Here is an 18,567-nt window from a genome sequence, read left to right as displayed (position 1 = left end):
ATTTCCTCCCTGATATGAGTGGGTGTAACTTCCATTAACTTTAAAACCCACTCATAAAGAGAAAAATAGACCTAATTTTTTTTCCCAGTGATTTCTCAGGAGTAATAAGCACACATTATCTGGGGAAAAGAATGATGCTAATTCAAGAAATCAAAAGACTATTACAAATGTTTTCCATATTGATAAAACACAAAATGGTTTTATTTTTGTTTTTAAAACATATTTCCATTCTCTGTTTCAATATAAAATAAAGTATTTTAATTTTATTGTGAAATTTTAAAACGGTTGCTTTTTTATGAGACATTTGAAGTGAAGCAGTTCCACTCTATTTTGATAGCACTGCTACTTCACAATTGAAGCAGCTTGTAAAAATGATTGCAGGAAAACATTTACAAAATGCTCAAAACACAGAAGTATTACCGTTTAGTTGTTTTTCTATGTCAACTAAACTATGGGACATACTTGGAAGAGGTAGGGATCTGTTTCAAAACATCATCAATCCCAGTTGCTAACAACTGCTAATAAAGGTGAGTAAAACGTACCCAAATCACTGCCAAACTGAAAGTAGCCCTGTTCAGTCAAATACCGTTACAGTTATGTTGAATGGGAACTAAAAGCAAAGCCATTTCAAAATCACTATTAACTACTTTCATTAACTAAGCTTCAGGAAACACACTTTGTTGATGTAACAGTGAAGAAGGACCATCACCTTTGAAATGTCATGGTATTTTAAGGCTGTGCAATTTCAGAAGACTCAATGAGGGCAAAACAACAACCTAAAGATTCACTTTCCATAGTTTTCTCTGTCTTACAAATAACAACAACAAATTTTTTTTTTAATGGACAGAAACCCCTTACTTGTTATGCTTTAATTTTTTTTTATTTCTCTGTAAATTTCTATTTTGATTTTAGCTGAATACAGTGAATGTGGTAGGCAAATCAATGTTGACTAACTGCCCTTTTCTAAAAGTAAGCCTTACACAACAGATCATGAAGTCAAAGGGTGAAAGTCCCTGACAATCCTCTGATTATATTCTGAATGCTGTGAAAAATACAGAGTTGGATAGTTACTTCAATATATAATTAGATTGTTACACATACATATTTTTTTAAAGGATTTGCTGTGATCTTATATATACTGAAGAAGTACAAGTATTTACTACCATGGAAATGTTTACATATTCCCACCTACCCTGAAGTGTTTTTTAAACCGGTACATGGCAGGTCTCTAAACTTAAAAGCTAACCATCTGTAAAGAAAACAGTGCCAATGGACCAAATACAATAATGCAATCTATACCTACCATGAAAGAATTTGGTTGTATCCATATTGGAAATCCCTCTCCTGACATTTCTTGACAGGATATACCAATTGGTTCTCGTGGAAGTAAAGAATCTTTTTCAATTTCCCAAGGTCAGGCCGAAGGGCAGCCAGTTCGGTCAGGTTAAGCACTGAGCTTGCAAAGAGGATCCTAGGAAACAAGGAAATTAGGGTTTACTGTGCTGAGCATGCTTGAAGGGGTCATCCTTTGGCCTTCTTCTCTCCTCTTCCCTCATCCCACCCCAAGAAAAACATATCCCCTATAGGGACACATCAATAGTTAAGCCTTAATACCATGTAGCAGCATTCTAAGTTTTGATCTCTTAAAAAGCAGCTGCTAAGAACTATAAAAGCCCCGAATCTCATTGGTCTTCTCAGCTCAGTTACTGAGAGATGCAAAATAAAAAAAAAGCTGGATGGATTTTATTGAAAAAGGCAAGAAAAGCTCTATCTGAAGGACAAATGGAACAAAGATAAGGCTGACTGGGGAATACTTTGCTTGCCAGTTTCATTACACTTTACTTCTTTATGCAACCAACTACTGAAATTCAATATACAAGCAGGAATGGCACATGTTCATGTTATGACATAAACCCCTTTGATTTATGCAATAGACTTATCTAGTGCGGTCTTTTTCTCTTGGCATGTTTTTTCCCTCCCCCTCCCTCTCTTTTTTTTTTAAAGAATCTTGCAATGCTTGTTTTGTTTTATCTTTTCTTCTCCATTCCTGTATTGCTAATGGCACCAGATGTACAATCTGTAAAATCCCTTATATAAAACACTAGTCTAAAAATGATGAAAGGCTAATTCTCTGTTTGGGGGGATAAAGGTCAACTGAAAGCTTACCTATCCACGTTTATAAATGAGAGCTGGGCGTCTATTTACTCACTCACTCCACAAACATTTGCTAAATGCCTACTATGTACCAGATTCTAACCAGGACTGAAAAGATGAACAAGACAGTCTATTGGGATGAATGCTGCCTGTGACAGCGAACAGGTACAAAGTATTAGAGGAACAAACAGAAAGGAGTAACAGCTATCTGGGACAACCTGGAAATGTTTCACTAGCGAGATGCCTACCGTATATGGACATAAAAGAGGTACAAATTACAGTCCCTGGGCAGCTGATGACATTTAGATGGCATGATTTTGATGGAATACCACCTCTATAACATAATGTTGCATCATTTGACCCTTATGGCTTTAATTCTGATTCTAAAAAATGAGGTTCAAGAAGGTTAAGGTTTTTTTTTCCAAGATCACGCTGGTAGAAAGTGGCAAAGCAGGGACTCCCTGGTCTTCTAAGCCTGAAGAGTTTTTCATTACACAATGGATGTGAACTGGTTGTGGACCACCTACATCGCAAACGCTTTTTTCTGTACTTAATAAATACAAAATATCATCCTTGTTATTACTATGATTACAACTACTATAAATCCTCCCTTGCTGCCAAGCCAAATGGTTAGCTTCAGGTGTTTGTAGGATCTGCAGCACTAGCCATTCACGTGAGAGGAATGATTATAAAATAAGTGAATATATCATAAACAGGAATTCAAGTGTCTTCTTCATGGGCTAGAAGAGGCACATAAGACCAAAAGGCAGTGATCCCTCTTTAAAACCATGACTGCATTACTTTTACATATCTCTTCAAAATAAAAATACCTTACCAAAGAAATGCATTTATTTTTTAAATTGTCTAATTTGAACTCAACTAAAGCAAACAGAAAAAAAAGCTATGGCCAGATAATGTGCTGTTTTGTCCAAAGATATCTCCATCCCTTTCCCACCAACACCACTAAGTATAAGCCTTTCTAAAACTTAGACGGAAAATTCTAAAATACAAAGATATGTGCATATCTATAGATCTGACACTCAGCAGAGAGAACTACAAAATATTAATCTCAATCAATATTTTTCTTAAAAGAGAATGAATGTCAACTTGTGGGTCCAGTTATTGAATAATACCCCCTCTCCCTCCTATCTATCCCTCCTCACCACACTCATATTCTTAACCATTAATATCTGAGCAAGCTCAATATTTCTCACACAGCAAAAATTAAATGCAGCCCCCATATTACATGTGAATTACCAAAAAAAAAAGGCACCTTTATCATAGATCTGGTGGATACCACCTTAACCAAGTAACCAAAGCTAATATAGGTAATAATGGGACAAAGGGATAACATGCATTTCTCAGTGTGATGCACTAAGAATGATACAAAATTATCAACACAGCATTCCTGCCAAAAATGCTTGATCTGAATTTTGTCATAATGATGTAATCAGAAAAATATTTTGCAAAATAACTGGACTGCCTCTTCAAAAATGTCAATGTTGTAAGAGAAAAAAAATCCACATTAAAAGAAGATAAAGAGACATGACAACAAATGCAATATGTTCTACATGGCTGGCTACTGGATAGAGAAAAAAACAGCTATACAGAACATTATTAGGACAACAGAAAAAAATTTGATCATCAGCTGAATATAAGTTTGTATATTTTTATCAATCTTAAATTTCTTAAGAGTAATAATTCTATTGGGGTCAAGTCAGAAAATACCCTTATTCTTAAGAGATACATGCCAAATTATTTAAGTGTGAAGCACCATGATACCTACAAGTAATTCTTAAACGGTTCACCCAAAATGCTGGTAATAACGATAAATATTCATATGTATATATTGCACAGAGGAATAGCAACACTGTTAAACATGAGCAATTGACTGATGTAAGTGAATTGTATACAGCAATTCATTTTGCTATATTTGCAAATTTTTTGATAAATTGTACATGTATAAAACTACAAATTTGGGGGAATAAGCATTAAATGGCAACAAGTAGAAGGAAAAAAAAAAAAAAAAAGCTATATTCCCTAAACAACAGAAACGTAATACATGTCTTTCTAGTTGTAAATCAATTAATTTCCTCCATGAGGAAGGCCCTCACGGTTGACCATCTGCAGCCAGCGTTTAACCAAGGTGAGCCCTTCCCTTGGTTCCTACTAGACACACCCCAGTCTTCTTACCCTGCCTATCAGCTGATCTGTAATTAGGGAATCCAAGCATCAAAACCTAAATTCCAGCCTTTCAAAAAAGCCCTCCCAGATTTTTTTAAAAAAAAAAAAGCAATGCATTCAGAAGTGAAAGGGCAATGATTTTCCCAACATTAACCATTTGGTACTGCCCAAACCAACACTTCCTTCAGTTTGTTTAATCATGAAAAGGAAATTCATTGTATTTTTACAATGAATCTTGAAATAGCCCTCACTACTTCTAAATTGTGGAAATTACATCCATCATCAGTAAGGCATTTCTCTTTGCCTTTTCACTTGTAAAGTGGTTGTTAAATAAGGGAGTAAATAATTCCTCAAACATTTAGCTCAATGACACCCCAAAAGAAGTAATGAATATGCCCACAAAACAAATGCCGGCACGATTCACAGAGAATTTTTACTTTGCCCCCTAACATTAATTTTAAGAAGAAAATTTTATAACAATACACTGAATGACACCATTCCACAGCACTTAATCTCTAGGAAACCAACGTTCATCCTGCCTCAGGTATTATTTAAGCAATAAATTCTAGCAAGGTGAGCTTCATCATCCCGTAGTGGGTCTCTGGCAGGAAAGGGCACAAGGTGATAGCAAACACCACTAGAAGCAGGATAATTCCTGACAGCTGCTGTTTGAGCACAAGTTAAATTGAACAGTTTATCACAGCATGAAGATGTTACAAGGTTTTATGTTTAATATTTTTAAATTAACATAAAACCCAGAGAAAGCAGTTGGGCAATCTTTCACAAACATGACATACTACAATCACAGTATAAGCTGGATTAGCACTTATTACCAAGCTACTACGGAATTAAGCTGTTTTTAGACCACCAAAGAGCTTTAAATTGCAACTTTTGTCTCTGTAAGAGAAACCTATATTTAAAGTGTCTGCTAAATTCAAATCAACGGCTACATCATTAGCTTACCATCTCACCAAAAGTACAAGCAGGCTGCTATTACAAGAGTCTAACCAAAACAGCTCTGTGCTTCCAAGCGCATTCACACCATTCCATGTCTTTGTGACTGTATCCATATACATGTTTCGACTGTTTCCAATGTACATTATAGCTACAATTGAGTCATATTTGCTTAAAAAATCCAAAATAATTTAAAACAATGAAATTGAAGATTAGGGGTTTTATTCCTTTCCTTGCTTAGTTTGAATAAACCAGTGGCTGGCCCTGTACCCTATTTACTTAATATGTACAAAAGATGCTGAAATATATCCAAACACTGTAGGGATGTGAACATTATTATAAAGATGAATGTTTTTATATCTTAAATTATATGGAAAGGCAGTGAAATGAGAAAAGAGGACAGGCATTCAATATTCCAACCACTGCCATACACAATCTAGTAGTAATCCTTCAAAGACTAGGTCATCTCACTCTTACCCCATAATATCTTTCTAGTATGCTCCCTGTCCTCTAAAAACACTTATCACACAGTACACAATTTAACACAGCAACAGTCTGGGCTGCGTTACTCACACTTAAATAATTTTTTACACAGCTTCAGCTAGGCCTTTGAGTAAAACAATAAATTCCATTCTTCCAGCAGTGTTACTTTGCTCAATAACTTAGCTCCTTGTCCAGATCCGTGCTGCTCAGCCTCCTACTAAAGTCTCCCTTGATACCTACTCTCCAGCACCCTCAAACAACAAAGTCCAGTATTACCTCCTGTGATGACAGAAATATTCTCTATCTGCACTATACAATATAGTCGCCGCTAGCCACATACGGCTATGGAGCACGTGAAATGCAGCCAGTGTGAGGGAAGAACTAAATTTGTTTTAATAATTTTTATTGTGCTTTAAGTGAAAGTTTACAAATCAAGTCAGTCTCTCACACAAAAACTCAGATACACCTTGCTACACACTCCCAATTACTCTCCCCCTAATGAGACAGCCTGCTCTCTCCCTCCACTCTCTTTTCGTGTCCATTTCGTCAGCTTCTAACCCCCTCCATCCTCTCATCTCCCCTCCAGGCAGAAGAAGCCAACATAGTCTTAAGTGTCCACCTGATCCAAGAAGCTCACTTCTCACCAGCATCCCTCTCCAACCCATTGTCCAGTCCAATCCATGTCTGAAGAGTTGGCTTCGGGAATGTTTCCTGTCCTGAGCCAAAAGAAGGTTTGGGGGCCATGACCACCGGGTTCCCTCTAGTCTTAGTCAGACCATTAAGTCCGGTCTTATGAGAATTTGGGGTCTGCATCCCACTGTCCTCCTGCTGCTTCAGGGGTTCTCTGTCGTGTTCCCTGTCAGGGCAGTCATTGCTTGTAGCCGGGCACCATCTAGTTCTTCTGGTCTCAGGATAACGTAGTCTCTGGTTCATGCAGCCCTTTCTGTCTCTTGGGCTCATAATTCCCATGTGTCCTTGGTATTCTTCATTCTTCTTTGATCCAGGTAGGTTGAGACCAATTGACGCATCTTAGATGGCTGCTTGCTAACGTTTAAGACCCCAGACGCCACTCTTCAAAGTGGGATGCAGAATGTTTTCTTAATAGATTTTATTATGCCAATTGACTTAGATGTCCCCTGAAACCACGGTCCCCAGACCCCCGCCCCTGCTACGCTGGCCTTCAAAGCATTCAGTTTATTCTGGAAACTTCTTTGCTTTTTGTTTAGTCCAATTGTGCTAACCTCCCCTGTATTGTGTGCTGTCTTTCCCTTCACCTAAAGTAGTTCTTACCTACTAAGTAGTGAATGCCGCTGTCCCACCCTCCCTCCCTCCCTCCCCACTCTCGTACCAACCAAAGAATGTTTTCTTCTCAGTTTAAACTATTTGTCCTTTTGCAACTGACTAATTTCACTCAGCATAAAGCCTTCCAGGTTCCTCCATGTTATGAAATATTTCACAGATTCCTCACTGTTCTTTATCAATGTGTAGTATTCCATTGTGTGAACAGACCATAATTTACTTATCCATTCATCCGTTGATGGGCACCTTCGTTGCTTCCATCATTTTGCTCTTGTAAACAGCGCTGCAATAAACATGGGTGTGCATATATCTATTCGTGTAAAAGCTCTTATTTCTCTAGGGTGTATTCCGAGGAATGGGATTACTGGATCGTATGGTAGTTCTATTTCTAACTTTTTAAGGAAGTGCCAAATCGATTTCCAAAGTGGTTGTACCATTTGACATTCCCACCAGCAGTGTAGAAGTGTTCCAATCCCTCCACAGCCTCTCCCACATTTATTCTTCTGTGCTTTTTGGATTAATGCCAGCCTTGTTGGAGTGAGATGAAATCTCATTGTAGTTTTGATCTGCATTTCTCTAATGGCTAATGATTGTGAACATTTCCTCATGTGTCTGTTAACTACCTGAATGTCTTCTTTAGTGAAGTGTCTATTCATATCTTTTGCCCATTTTTTAATTGGGTTATTTGTCTTTTTGCAGTTGAATTTTTGCAGTATCATGTAGATTTTAGAGACCAGGCGCTGATCACAAATGTCATAGCTAAAAACTTTCTCCCAGCCTGTAGGCAGTATTTTTACGCTTTTGGTGAAGTCTTTGGATGAGCATAGCTGTTTGATTTTTAGGAGCTCCCAGTTATCTAGTTTTTCTTCTGCATTCTTTATAATGTTTTGTATACCGTTTATGCCATGTATGAGGGCTCCTAACGTTGTCCCTATTTTTTGGAAGAAATAAAATTTTAATTTAAATTAATTTGATCAATTTAAAATTAAATTGATCAAAATAATTAAAATCTAAACAGTCATATGTGCCTAAACCCACTGGCAAGTTGATTCTGACTCATAGTGACCCTATAGGACAAAGTAGAACCGTGCCATAGGGTTTTCAAGGAGCAACTGGTGGACTCGAACTGCTGACATTTTGGCTAGCAGCCAAGCTCTTAACCACTGCACCACCAGGGCTCCTCATATGCGCCTAGTGGTGGCTGTTTTGGAAAGCATAGCACTGGATGGAGCTTTCCTTAACACAACACTTTCCCTGTCTCCACCAATGGTACTTGTACAATTCCTCATTTAATTGGTTTTCTTAAGTAGGCCTTTGACCTGCTTGTGATAACATAATTTCTGACTTCTTCCTAACTAGCTCAACTTCACCTGCTAGGCTATCCAATTCTAGAATAGCACTGTTCTTTTTTTCCTTCTGGTAATTAGAAAACAAATGTTCATTACAGAAAATTTTCTAAGAACAAAAAATAGAAATCAAATAAGTATGACCCATAACCACTCCAACACAGAGATCTTCACTACTTGCATTTTGATGCTCATTTAGCAAGTATATGCTGAGCACCTATTATTTCCAAGGTACTACAATGAGATGGATTGGCACAGTGGCTGCAACACAATGGGCTCAAACATACCAACAATTTTGAGGATGGCGGCAGACTGGGCAGCATTTCATTCTGTTACGCATGGGGTCCCTGTGAGTTAGAACTGACTTCGCAGCACCTAACAACAACAACAAGGTAAACGACAGACATAAAATAAAAACCAAACAGACAGATGTAGGTTGCTCTTGCTGAGGCAAGAACAGTGGCAGGTCAAGGAACTGAGTGCCAACTAAAAAGGCCGGAGCATTTTGTTCATCAAGAGTGGCCAGGCCTTTGTAAGACACGAAAATAATTTTGGATTTTATGGTAAGACCAATGAAAAGAGACTAAAGGATTTTAATTAGAAGAGTGAGATAATTATATCTGCACATTGGGGGTACTTACTTTTACTCTTTTCACTTTCTAATATGTATATATTATTGTACAGTTTTATTTTTTGCTTTTAACTCTGACTAGCAGGTTGTTTTATCATGTTAATAATCATTGGTAAAACATGATTTTTAGTAGAGTTCATCATATGATGTATCACAATTTCTTCTACCAGGGCATGGGTTTTGTATTCATCTATTTATAAAGTTTTGAAATTTTCTTCATATAGTCCCTTAATATTTCCATTACTTTTGTTTATGTATTTCATAGGATTCTTTTGTTACTTTTTAATATCAGAGAATTTCGCTCTGACTGCTGAATGGGGCAGATTGTAGGGGATCATGTGTGGAAGAAGGGAGAAGAATAAGGAGAAAAGAAAGCTGGCCTGGATTAAGAGGACAGTGCTGGATGTGATGAGAGGTACTCAGAACTAACAGGGTTTGCTGAGGAACTGGTTATGAGAAGTCAGAGAAAAAGAGCAGTGCCATTGCTTCCCTCCCGTTATCACTTCCAAAGTGCCTGGAGAGCGGTTTCAGTATAACAGGAGCTCAGTGACCCATATATGCACAAATGAAAATTATTTCAAACACTTCAAAAGTTTTCAGTTTAATATATACATATATTTTAAATTCTTAAAACCTATGTAGAAAGAGCACTAAGTTCTAACATTCATTAATCATTGATACAGAAAATAAATTTTAACACAATTTGTGTTAGCTGTCAGCTACTTTATCTTAGGTGGAACATTTCTACTACATGCAATAGATTTTTAAAAACTTTCAACCACTGCATAACAAAATCTTTCCATTTGCTAAAACAATTAAAAATACAAGATGAAAGTCTTATCTAAAGAAGTCATTGAATTTTCTTGGTTCTTGTGATGGGTAATTTGTAGGAAGCACTGTGTTAAAGCCTTGTCAGGTAAGGCAGAGAACTGAGGTCTGTAGGTAGGACCTGCCATTGAGCATTATCTCCAACACAGGGCTGGTATCTTAACATCTAAAACCTCTGCCATCATCAATACAATGACCTGCCTTATGGATGGTTAACCCACTCCCATCAAGTTCATTCCAACCCACAGAGACTCTGTAGGGAAGAGAAGAACCTCCTCATAGGGTTTCCAAGGCTGTAAATCTTTGCCAAAACAGACTGCCATGTCTTTCTTCTGGGGAGCTGCTGGTGGTTTCAAACTGCCAACATTTCGGTTAGCAGCTGAGTGTTTAAACCACTGTACAGCTTGCTTATAGATGCTTGGGGAGCCAAATTACATAATACCTGTTGAGCTTCTTTAGCTAAAGATATCACTTAAATTCAGGTGTTCACTTAAATTATTCCAGCAACATCTCAAGAGTCTTTAAAAAAAAGTGATAATGCCATTTGTATATTATGATTTAAATGTATGTAAACGATGTTTTCCTAGAGATATTATATAGTTTTTTTTCACTCCATATATATATATATTTTTTTAATTTTTACTCTTGGTATCTGGCTCAGTGCCTAATCCATAAAAGACACTCAGTAACTATGTAACAAGAAAGGAAGAGACAGGAAGAGAGGGTAGGCCTACTACTGAAACAAAAACCCATAAATAAATTGAAATTTTTACTGTATACATTTAAATATTTTTGCCGTATGTGTTAATTTCTTGGGGAACTAGAATCCATTATCAATAATACACTCACAAAACTCAAAGTAATATGAACCACTCAGGACATTTATAGACGTATCTACTTTAAACATTCTATCAATAAATCAACAAATCAGAATATCATCAAATGTCTTGACTTGACAAACTAAGAAGCACCCTTGTTCCAGAAGAGCTGACAGTGTCATTGGTAACATAAGCCATAAATACAGAAAACATTAAATAACAATAAAGAAGATAAGTAACAGCTCTTTCCAGGAAAAGAAATGTCACAAAGCAGTGAGAGACTAATTGTGAACGAAGGCAGAGGCACTAAGTGCCAAGGTAGTTTAGAGGAAGAAGAAAAAGATGAACAACAGGGAAAAAACATCAAAGTGTTGGGATGACTGGGGATGGCAGGGGAGGCCTGCATCCTGAGGTGTTGGATCCTGGAGGATCAGTACTATTTGAATAATGGAGACAGAAGAGAGACAGCTAAAGTTTAGGGCTTGAAAAAAAGTAATTGCATAAAATTGGAAAGGTGGTCTTCCCTCAGTCAGACTTGAGGGTAACTGAATGCAGGACAAGAAGCTTGTATTTCATTTAAGTTAGCAATAGGGTGACGCACTGTAGGTTTAGTATTACACTAACAACACTTTACTTATTATTAATTAACTGAGTTGTGAATGCTTATTGCCCAAGAAAAAAAGGTAGTAAAATGAGAGGATAAAGAATCAAATAAAGTACTACCGTCAACAACAAAAAAAAAGTTACCACAGCGTCAGTTCTGACTAATGGCGACCCCATGTGTGTCAGAGTAGAACTGTGCTCCATAGGGTTTTCAAGGCTATGACTTTTTGGGAGCAGATCACAGCCCTTTCTTCCAAACCTCTGAGTAGGTTCAAACCACCAAGCTTTTGGTTACTAGTGGAGCATGTAAGTGTTTGCATGACCCAGGGACTTCTCATAACAAGGAAGGTTGCTCTGAACATACCCAAATACATAAGAGATGAAACCAGTTCATTTAAAACCATGGCTCTCAATCATTACTTCTTTATAATGAAATCCTTAAGTCAAGTAATATTTTAAAGAAGGACACTGAACTATGTATTGTGCAAGGTTCTTTACATACATCACCTCATTTTATCCTTGTTGTTGTTGTTAGCTGCCATCAAGTCAGTCCCTGACTCATGGTGACCCTGAGCACAATGGGATCAGACCGTTGTGGTCCACAGGGTTTTCACTGGCTGATTTTAAGAAGTAGATTGCCAGGCCTTTCTTTCTAGTCTGTCTTAGTCTGGAAGCACTGCTGAAACCTGTTCGGCATCATAGCAACACATAAGCCTCCAATGACAGACAAGTGGTGGCAGCGCGTGAAGCGCACTGGCCAGAAATCAGACCTGGGCCTCTGTATGGAAGGGGAGAATTCTACGCTAAACCACCAATGACCTCAGTTAATACTTAACACTACCTTAAAAGATGTATCTTCTTAACTCCATTTTACCAACTAAGAAACTAAAGCAAAAGAGATTTGGTTAAATGCTAAAACAACAATTACAAAGAGACAGAGATGACCTCCAAATCCAAGTTGATCTGGACACAGAGCCTCTACTTTTCACTTACTCCCCACTGATTTCAAGCCATCTAAGACTAGAATATGACTCTTAACATTTTCATATTACTTCTTATTATAGTCTAAGTGTTTGAGAAATAAAAGAATATAAATGGTATGAAGAAGAACTGTACCAACCAGAATATTTTTATTTCATCCCTCATTCATCATATTCATAACATATTTACTGAATGACTACATGGTTCTGACTAGACAAACTGAGGAGAAGTAATGTCCATCAAGGAAGGGTCTCCTGAGAGGTATGATACCAGCAGCACCCTAAATAATCTGAAGGAGTCACTGCTAAAATAATAAGGAGGTGGTCAGGGAAGTGAAATAGAGAAAAAAGGCTGACTTTAAGAGCAATGAAAGAGAAATGACCAGCTTGGCTACTGGAAAAGTCAGGGTAAGGGTAACTCAAAAGCTTCTGGCATATATAATCAGATAGGTGGTGGTACCATTCCTTAACATAAGATGAAAAAATACATCAGGAGTTGGTTGGAGGCCTTACAAGTGTTGAATTTCAGTGGAATACCAGGTAGGTAATCGGAGATAATAGATCTGGGGCTCATGAAAGTAACTGCATTGGAGATTTAATTAAACCATAGGGCCTGGTCCCCAAATGTGGCTGTTAAAAATGTCAGTTCTGAAACTGAATTCTCCGAAGGTCAGCAAAGCAGGGGCAGGGTTTGGGGACTATGGCTTCTAAGTCAATTGGCAAAACAAAATCTACTAAGACATCTAAGTCAATTGGCAAAACAAAATCTACTAAGAAAACATTTTGCATCCCACTTTGAAGTGCGGCGTCTGGGGTCTTAAACGCTAGCAAGCGGCCATCTAAGATGCATCAGTGAGTCTCAACCCACCTGTATCAAAGGAGAATGAAGAACACCAGGCTCACAAGGGAATTATGAGCCCAAGAGACAGAAAGGGCTACATGAACTAGAGACTACATCATCCTGAGACCATAAGAACTAGATGGTGCCTGGCCAAAACAGATGACTGCCCTGACAGGGAACACAACAGAGAACCCCTGAGGGAGCAGGAGAGCAGTGGGATGCAGACCTCATATTCTCGTAAAAAGACTAAACTTAACGGTCTGACTGAGACTAGAAGGACCCCAGAGGTCATGGCCCCCAAACCTTCTGTTGGCCCAGGACAGGAACCATTCCCAAAGCCAACTCGTCAGACATGGATTGGACTGAACAATGGGTTGGAGAGAGATGCTGATGAGGCGTGAGCTATTTGCATCACGTGGACGCTTGAGACTATGTTGGCATCTCCTGTCTGGAGGGGAGATGGGAGGATAGAGGGGGTTAGGAACTGGCAAAAATAGTCACGAAAGGAGAGACTGGAAGGAGGGAGCGGGCTGATTCATTACGGGGAGAGTAAATGGGAGTATGTAGTAAGGTGTATGTAAGTTTATATGTGAGAGACTGACTTGATTTGTAAACTTTCACTTAAAGCACAATAAAAATTATTAAAAAAAAAGTCAGTTCTGGTTTGTTATGTGTTTCTCCAATATTTCCTTCTTTTCTCCCATTAAATACATATTCCTTGAAGAGAGAAATTAGATTTTTTTTTTTTCCTTCAGTATCCCATTGTTTCCTTAACATGGCAGTTAACTACCTGGATTTTAAATTCCATTAGGGCAGCCTTGTATCTTATTCACTATCCTATCCCTGGTGGCACAGTGGCTAAGAACTTGGCTGCTAACCAAGAGGTTGGCAGTTCGAATCCACCAGCCAGTCTTTGGAAACCCTATGGGGCAGTTCACTATAAGTTGGAACTGACTCAACAGCAATGGTTTTATCCTATCCCATATCTATAAATAAGTGAATGAATGAATGAGTTAATCATTCATTTCATCAATGACACTCAGAAAATGGGTTGATTCGCTGTTTATAGTAAAGTGTTCAATATATTTTCCCCTACCGTTAAGAAAAAAAAGGGGGGAGAGCATTTCATATCCCCAAAAGGAAGCACTTATCTTCTTACCTGAGCATCCAACACAATTCTAGGGAGTGTTGTTATTTGATGTTACTTTTGATTAAGCCCATTACTTTTTCCTTGGGGTCCGTAATAATATATCAGGCACTGTTCTCTGCTTTATCATTCTAATGTATCAAGTACTCAAAAGACGATCCAAGGAAAAGGCACTCATGGGGACAGATAGGTGTCAACCCGGTACAAAGATCAGTAATGTACAATATCATGATAACAATTTCTGTCATCTTCAGGCATTCATGATCGCCAGCCTTGAAGAAGCAAGACAATTAACATGCAAAGAGCATCCAACTTGCTGAGTGTGCTGGAAACACTTCATATGGTGTTTTATCTCTATAAACTAATACAATTAGTATGTGAAACATTTATAATTCATCTCATGATTATCGTAGAAAACTATTCCTTAACAGCAGCATATCATTTATATTGGGATGTTCTTTGCCCTCTAGTTCATGCCAATCATGAGTCCTTGGAGTTCATTTCTAAAGACTATAGAGTTGGAAGACTGGAGACCCAAGGTAATGGATAGAAGTCCTCCCCTCACACCTACCCATCACTTCTAGTGTTATCTAATATTACACACATTTAAAGACACACTGACCAGTCAAAACAAAAGACTATTGCTCAAACAGATACAGAAAGCACACTTTGGGGACAAATCTGAGAAGCCACAGGCAAGCAGAGGGTGGGTTTTAGACATTATGTTAATTCTAGGCTGAATATTATGACACAGGAATAGATCAAATAATCACAACAACAAAAACAGCAGCAGTAGCAACAATAATATCTGCCTACTGATAGATCAACTAAACTATTCCTGAAAACCATGGAGAGGAAGGTATTTTGTGCCCAAATAACAAATAAGCTAATAAGGGAAAATATGGTGACTTGTTATTTTTACTGAGTAACATCTACTGCTAAAATTAACAAGCACAAAATAAAACGCCTTGTAAATATTTGGTCTTTCTATAATCAGTCATAAGATCTAAATTTTTCAGTGCTTATGAGTTTCTTTAAAAATTTATTTCCCAGAATCCTCTGCTCTATTGAGTCGTTCTATCATTTGATTTGTGACATTTTGTTGCTATGCTTCTCATAGAGATTATTCTTGTGTTTTGATTATTCCTCCTATGTTTGTTTTGGCAAGCCTAAGACGTTCTTTGATATCTTCCCTGAATTTGGTGCTTAATATGCCATTTGAAGAAATACCTCTCCACAAATAACTTATATGGTATTCCCAACGTTTTGCTACTTCATGCGTCAGTTTAATTATAAGCGTACCACTAGATAATTACAGATGTGGAAGCAGCATAATATACTGTACACAGTAGGCACTCAACAAATTTTTGAAGAGTATGAAATGTTAAATAATGTAGTAGGTCTACAACATAAAATAACTCCAAGGCGTGAGTCTCAGAAATGTACCTTGGTCTTTTATACTTTCATTTTCAAAGGGGACTTCTGATGAACATTGATTTCCTAATTCTATGTTTCTTTCTCATCAAATCAACATTGTGAAAATTCTAATATTATGCTTTGCAGTCTGTATTACAGAGGGGGAAACATTAAAAAAAAAAAAGCTTGTTTTTTTAAACGCCAAAACTTTCTATTTTTGATAAGAGTAAAATGGAAATACAATTTTTTCTACATGGCTAAACTTCATACACAATAATATATATTTTTAATATATTTTCCTTGATCACAACCTAAATAACTGCCCTCTTTTAAACTATGTAAATATAGAGAAACCAAGGATGAAAAGTACAAAATGCATAGATTTATATAAATAATACTATAAAAACTATCTAAAAATAAAGTATTGAAGTCATTCAATACAACCTATTAAAATATAACTTTCTGAGATGCATTTCTCTGACCTCACCTACCATACTATTGTGTACGTGGACTCATTAAATACCACAACAAAAGGAGCTTAGGATTTTCTAGTCCACCTTTTCTTACAAGGTCAATGAGAAGCATAAAATGAGGTAATCAGCCCAGGATTCATCAGTTAGAGGCAAAGCTGGCACCAGTATAAAATCAGTAATAGAAAGGAAGTCATAGGTGCTGCTTGGGAACCTGGCCTCTTAATTTCAACAGTGGAAACAGTTTCAGGTTAAGAGAAGTTTGGATGAAAATTTCTCCGTTTTAATGCAGAAAATATCCATTCACAGAGTTTGACCATGTTTGTCCCTTCTCTCTCCACAATTAAAGACAAAAAGTACTTACACACTAGAGACTCATTATAGACATCTATCTGAGCCTCAAGTTTATTTGAATGTTTCCACTGGTGACTTCTGAAGGTTACATGGCACAGGTGATCCTTTAGGTGATCCTAAAGGCAGTCAAAAGCCTCTCTCTGTCGTGTACGACACTTACACATGGGCATGGCATACAGACATCCTTTCTCAGTCAGTCCTTTCTTCTCTTTCTTCTGTTGCAGTTGTTGGGAGTCACTGAGTTGATTCCTACTCATAGCAACCCCATGTGACAGAGTAAAACTGTCTCATTCTTATCAACTAGAAGAATCCTTGGCTGCAATATTTATGGAAGCAGATCACCAGTTCTTTCTACCGGAGAGCCACTGCACGGGTTCAAACCACCAACCTTTTGGTTAGCTGCCAATCACTCAACCATTGCACCACCAGGGGTCCTTCTTTTTCCTCTACTTGTACATTTTTGTACATAATAGTGGTCTGGGAATACCAGGAAACACACAGAATGGCATTTGAGCTAGGAGCCTTAGACTTGGCCTAGGAAAGCCAGAAAAGGTTTCAAAGGCGACTATGCTTGAAATGTGTGTTAAAAGATGAGTAGAATTTCTAGTTGTGGGTGCATTAAGGCCAGGGACTGGAAAAGGCAGAGATTAGGAGTTTCCTTCAATACTGCGTAAAAAAAGCAAATACCCAAGACCCTAAATATCCACATTCTATTAAATTAAGAGCAAGCTGGGAAAAACATTGAACTTGTCAATGATTTCATTCTATTTAGATCAACAATTAATGTTCATGGAAGCAACAGTCAAGAAACCAAATGATGTATTACACTGGGCAAATCAGCTGCAAAAATCTATTCAAAGCTTTAAAAAGCTAAGATGTCACTTCGATGACTAAAGTGCACCTGACCCAAGCCATAGTCTTTTCAGTTGACTCATACGCCTGTGAAAGCTGGACCGTAAAAAAGGAAGCCAGAGGAAGAATTGATGCATTTGAACTGTGTGGTTTGGTAAAGAATACTGAATATACCATGGACTGCCGAAAGAATGAACAAATCAGTCTTAGAAGAAATACAGCTAGAATGCTCCTTAGAAGTGAGGATAGTGAGATGTGGGCTCACTTACTTTGGACATGCCATTAGTAAATATCAATTGCTAGAAAAGGACACCATGTTTGGTAAAGTAGAGCGTCAGCCAAAATGAATGAAAACCCACAATGAGATGAACTGACGTAATAGACACAATGGACTCAAACACTCCAAAGATTATGAAGATGGCATAGGACCAGGCAATGTTTTGTTGTTACACATAAGGTCGCTGTGTCAGAGCCAAATGGACAGCAACAAACAACAACAATTAAATTAAGCAAATATTTACCAAATATATATTACATGCAAGGGTTCTACCTAGTTGATAAAGGATAAATAGATAAGCTAGACTTGACATTCTGTTCTGGATCTTTGTATTTTGGCAACTGAGATCTAAATAAATAGCTGAAGTTATATAAGAATCAACATTTGATACTTCAAATAACTTTATTTTAATCCCCGAATTCATATATACCACTGTTACTTCTCATTATTAAGAGTGATGCTGATCCTTCCCAAATGAATTTTATGAACTGCCCCCTTACTAAGACCCTGATGTTAAATACACGCAGGTGGAACATTCTAGTAACTTTTTTGTAATAACTCCTTGTCTTAAGGAACACTTTCAAAGAAATGTTAGTATTTCACCACTTTATAAGAATCAGTAACGAGGCGAGATTTTCCCAAGAATATTCTGACAGTCCTTGAAAAACTAAGACTGTCACAAAGCCTGAGCATCCAGCAACTCTGCCACCATGAAGTATCCATATGGAAGAGACCAAAATGTGTCAAACTACCCAAAATGATTCTGGATAGTGTAGAAGACAGAATAAATAATTCAGTATCGTCAGCACTTTCAACAGCAGGTAGTGGATATGCTACCTGCTTCTATAATGTGCCAGAATGTAGCATACGTGTGTGACGCTGTGTGTGTGACAGAGAGAAAGGCAGAGAGAATATGAGTATACATAAGGC

At 37.6% G+C, this 18,567-nt stretch overlaps 1 protein-coding gene across 12 annotated transcripts in view; it reads right to left on the bottom strand.

Annotated features, from left to right (window-relative positions):
* The window catches only part of GTDC1 (glycosyltransferase like domain containing 1), a 428,985-nt gene that overhangs the window by 219,876 nt on the left and 190,542 nt on the right, over positions 1 to 18,567 (bottom strand). For 11 of the 12 annotated variants that reach the window (XM_064287241.1, XM_064287242.1, XM_003405851.4 and 8 more), the window contains one exon: positions 1,304 to 1,471. In XM_064287241.1, coding sequence (XP_064143311.1) covers positions 1,304 to 1,471 — 168 coding nt within the window. Of the gene's footprint in view, positions 1 to 1,303; positions 1,472 to 8,707; positions 8,814 to 18,567 lie in introns of those variants that run through there. The other variant, XM_064287248.1, reaches the window with a different exon arrangement.

Source organism: Loxodonta africana, chromosome 6 (assembly GCF_030014295.1).
Source record: "Loxodonta africana isolate mLoxAfr1 chromosome 6, mLoxAfr1.hap2, whole genome shotgun sequence".
NCBI classification, from domain to species: Eukaryota; Metazoa; Chordata; class Mammalia; order Proboscidea; family Elephantidae; genus Loxodonta; species Loxodonta africana.
The sequence above is the reverse complement of the archived record's forward strand: the minus strand, read 5'-3'. Positions and strand labels throughout refer to the sequence as shown.